Source organism: Aegilops tauschii, chromosome 1 (genome assembly GCF_002575655.3).
Source record: "Aegilops tauschii subsp. strangulata cultivar AL8/78 chromosome 1, Aet v6.0, whole genome shotgun sequence".
In the NCBI taxonomy this organism is placed as follows: Eukaryota; Viridiplantae; Streptophyta; class Magnoliopsida; order Poales; family Poaceae; genus Aegilops; species Aegilops tauschii.
Window position 1 is genome coordinate 272,078,125 of NC_053035.3, and position 3,336 is coordinate 272,081,460.

The 3,336-nt window shown below is 66.3% G+C and overlaps 1 protein-coding gene across 1 annotated transcript; it reads right to left on the reverse strand.

Annotated features, from left to right (window-relative positions):
* Positions 1-230: 230 nt before the first annotated feature.
* On the reverse strand, positions 231-2,851 carry LOC109761479 (subtilisin-like protease 4). The gene has a single exon (XM_020320293.4). The coding sequence runs from the start codon at positions 2,633-2,635 to the stop codon at positions 368-370; it is 2,268 nt and encodes a 755-aa protein (XP_020175882.1). The 5' UTR covers positions 2,636-2,851; the 3' UTR covers positions 231-367.
* Positions 2,852-3,336: the final 485 nt, after the last annotated feature.

Consider the following 3,336-nt stretch of genomic DNA (forward strand, 5'->3'; position numbering starts at 1 on the left):
GAGCACTCACTTTGCCTTGCCGCAGTATAGAGTTGGCATCGAGGAAAAGGCAAGTTGCCACCGAACACGTTGGAAATAATTCGTCCTCGACGTTTCCGATGTTTGCATGATCCACCGTCATGGTTGCAGTGAGTGTAGTCAACTAGTCATGCAGTTCATGTCAAATCTTGACCCTCAGATAAAAAAGGAAACACATGCATGGATTCCCTCCATTTTTGGACGACCAGATGTTCTGGAGACACATTTTTATTGATTCGCGCTATTTACAGAACAAAACCGCTCCAGTTTGCATGCAACCTGCGCAAAACCATGGAAGCGCAGCAGCCTACCGATGCTAGAGCTATACATGCTGCCGGTCGCAGAATTACTACGCGGCCTTGGGTGGAACCACAATGGGGCTCCGCACGATGTGATCGTCGGAGACCCACTTCAGGTTGCCCTCGGCGCCGGCGACGCTCGGCTGCCCCGCCCACCGCACCGTCACCGTGAAGCTCTGCTTCTCCTTGGCCTCCGCGAACCGCAGCATCGGCGGCTGCACCGTCACCGACACGTCTCTGGGCATGTCCACCACGGCGGTGTACACGGAGTTCGGCTTCCCGACGTTGGTCACCGTGCGGTTGACCGTGATCGGCTGGGCCAGCAGGTTGACGATGAGGGACGGGTAGTTCAGCTCTGCCTCGGTGGTGGCCTTGAGGTTGGCGCAGGTGACCGGGCGGTGGGCGATCTCGGTGACGCCCTCGTCGCCGAGGCCGAGGCCGCAGAGGTAGGGGAGGTAGTCGTCGGCGTGGAGGTCGTAGACTAGGCCCGGGTCGAAGGCGAGCGCGGGGTTGACGTAGCCCGCGCCCATGGCGTAGAAGGTGGCGTGGCGGTACTGCTCGTCCTTGAGGGGCACGCCGGTGCGGTCCACTGCGTCCGACGTCGTCATGATCGCCGATTTGATCGCCGCCGGTGACCAGTCCGGGTGCAGGCTCTTGATGAGTGCGGCGATGCCGCTCAGGTGCGGCGTCGACATGGACGTGCCAGACTCCACGAAGAAAGAGAGACCGACGCCCCCGTCGGAGAACTCCGTGTGCGACTCGCTCGGCGCCCACGCCGCGAGTATGTTCATGCCCGGCCCCGTGATGTCCGGCTTCAGGATGCCCGGGCTGGCCTTGCTCGGACCTCGGGACGAGAAGAAAGTAACGGCCGGCGCCGGCAGCGCGCCCATGACTGTGCCCTTGAACGCGATGCTCGCCGTCGGGTTGGCCGTGGAGTTAATGTAGGCCGCGATCTTGGTCCCGGCATCGTAGCTCAGGTGCGACGCAGGGAGGACATGCGGGTCGGCGAAGGTAGTGTACCCTTCGGCTGCTCTGTTCATGACGATCATGCCCACGCCGCCGTACGCGGACACGGTCTGGCCAGCCTCGATGCGGCCGTTTAGGCCTCTGCTCTCGCAGAGCACCACCTTGTCGCTCACCTCGGCTCCGCGCAGCACGCTGCAATCGCGGCTTGTCTCGGAGCCGTCGGCGCCGGGGTACACGAGCGGAAGCGGCTTCGCGGCGGAGTTGTTGCCCGGCTGGAACAGGGACTCGCCGTCGAACTCCTCGCCGTTGCCGAGCCTCACGGTGGTGCGTATCGCGCGGTCCATGGTGCCGGCCGCGACGGTGAGCATCCAAGGCGCCCCGTTGCCGACGGAGCCCGGGTCCGGGCCCGCGTTCCCCGCCGCGCAGCTGACGAAGATGCCGCGCTCCATGGCCTGGAACGCCGCGATGGCGATGGGGTCGTAGTTGAACTGCGTCCCGGACTGCGCGCCGATGGAGAAGGACAGCACGTCGACGCCGTCCTTGACGGCGGCGTCCAGCCCAGCGATGATGTCCATGATGGAGCAGCGGCTGCGAGTGCAAACCTTGTATATCGCCAGGTGCGCGTGCGGCGCCATCCCCGAGGCCGTGCCGTCGGCGTTGCCCCGGACGTTGGCGTTCTCCACGAAGTTGCCCGCGGCCGTGCTGGCCGTGTGCGTGCCGTGGCCCGCGTCGTCCACCGGCGGCGCCGACGAGTTGACGGCGGCGCTGCCGAACGCGCGCGCCCCGACGATCTTGTTGTTGCATCCGCCGCCGGCGACGGCCTTGAACTCGCACGTGCCCTTCCAGGTCTTGGGCGGCGGCTCGAGGCCGTCGTCGCCGAAGGAAGGGTGGCTGGGCAGGATCCCCGTGTCCAAGATGCCAATCACCACCCCTCGGCCGAACCCGGAGCGGCTCCAGAAGCCCTCGTTCCCGAGGTGGAGGCCGAGGAAGCCGGGCGAGCGGGTGGTGGCGAGCGGCAAGAACACCTCCGGGTACAGCCTGAGGCACCCCTCCGTGGCCCTCAGCGCCTCGGCCTCCTCGTCCGTGAGCCGCGCGGCGAAGCCGGTGAAGACGTCGCTGTACGAGTAAATGATGCGCGGGCCGTGGTCCTCGGCGCCGCCGTCCGGCTCCACCTCCCATTCGGGCGCGGCCGTCCGCGGGAGGAAGGAGCGGTGCCACTCCTCGAGGGAGTCGACGGGGCCGCCCCTCCGGTCGAGGTGCACGATGTAGTTCTTCCTCGCCCGCAGGTACGACGCGCCGAGCAGCGGCTGCAGGGACAGGAGGAGGAAGGCGATGACCCACCGGGACTCCATGGGCGGCGGCGAGGTGGAGTGGGGCCGGTGGGTGCGGCGACGATGGGCTCCGGCTCGCTCGGGCCGAGCCCGTCTTTATACAGCAAGGTGGCAGCCGAGGCCTGCGTCGCGTGAGGGAGAGGGGGGAGTGGAGTGATGGGGGAGCAGTGGCACTGGCTGTGAGCTGGAGGGCAGTGGCGCTGGCGCGCAGCTGCGTCACTGGTGTAAAATGATGGCGTTTCATTGCATCCGGGTGGGGCGCAGTACTAGTACTGCTGCTCCTACTGTGCCCGCGGCCCGGTGGATCTACGTGCCGCTGACTGCTGTCCGTGCGGGACCTCCAACCCCTGTCCCGTGCCCCTGGATGCGCATGGGGATAGCTGGCCCGGTCGGAATCGGATTCCGGTGCCACCTTTGGTTGGGACGCTCGTGAACCGGGGGGAGATATTTCCTGTGTGGCCGCGCCGTGCCGGTGGACGGCGGTGCGGTGGAACGGGCGGCGGCGGCGCTATCAGGGTCAATGACCGGTTGACACGTGCAGAGACAGGGCCCGCCTTTTGACGACGGTGGCGTGAACGCGCGTATGCACAGGGTGGGTGCTCGACGTGGACGAGCGCCTGCCGGTGAGTCGGTCGGTAGGGGGACTAGAAACGCATGCCGGTGGTGGTAGAGGACCGGGGTCACGCACGCATATCTGGGGAAGGGCGGCACGACCGGCATTT

Coding starts and splice junctions, on each gene's coding strand:
- LOC109761479 (XM_020320293.4), bottom strand. CDS start 2,635: ATGGAGTCCCGGTGGGTCATCGCCTTCCTCCTCCTGTCCCTGCAGCCG.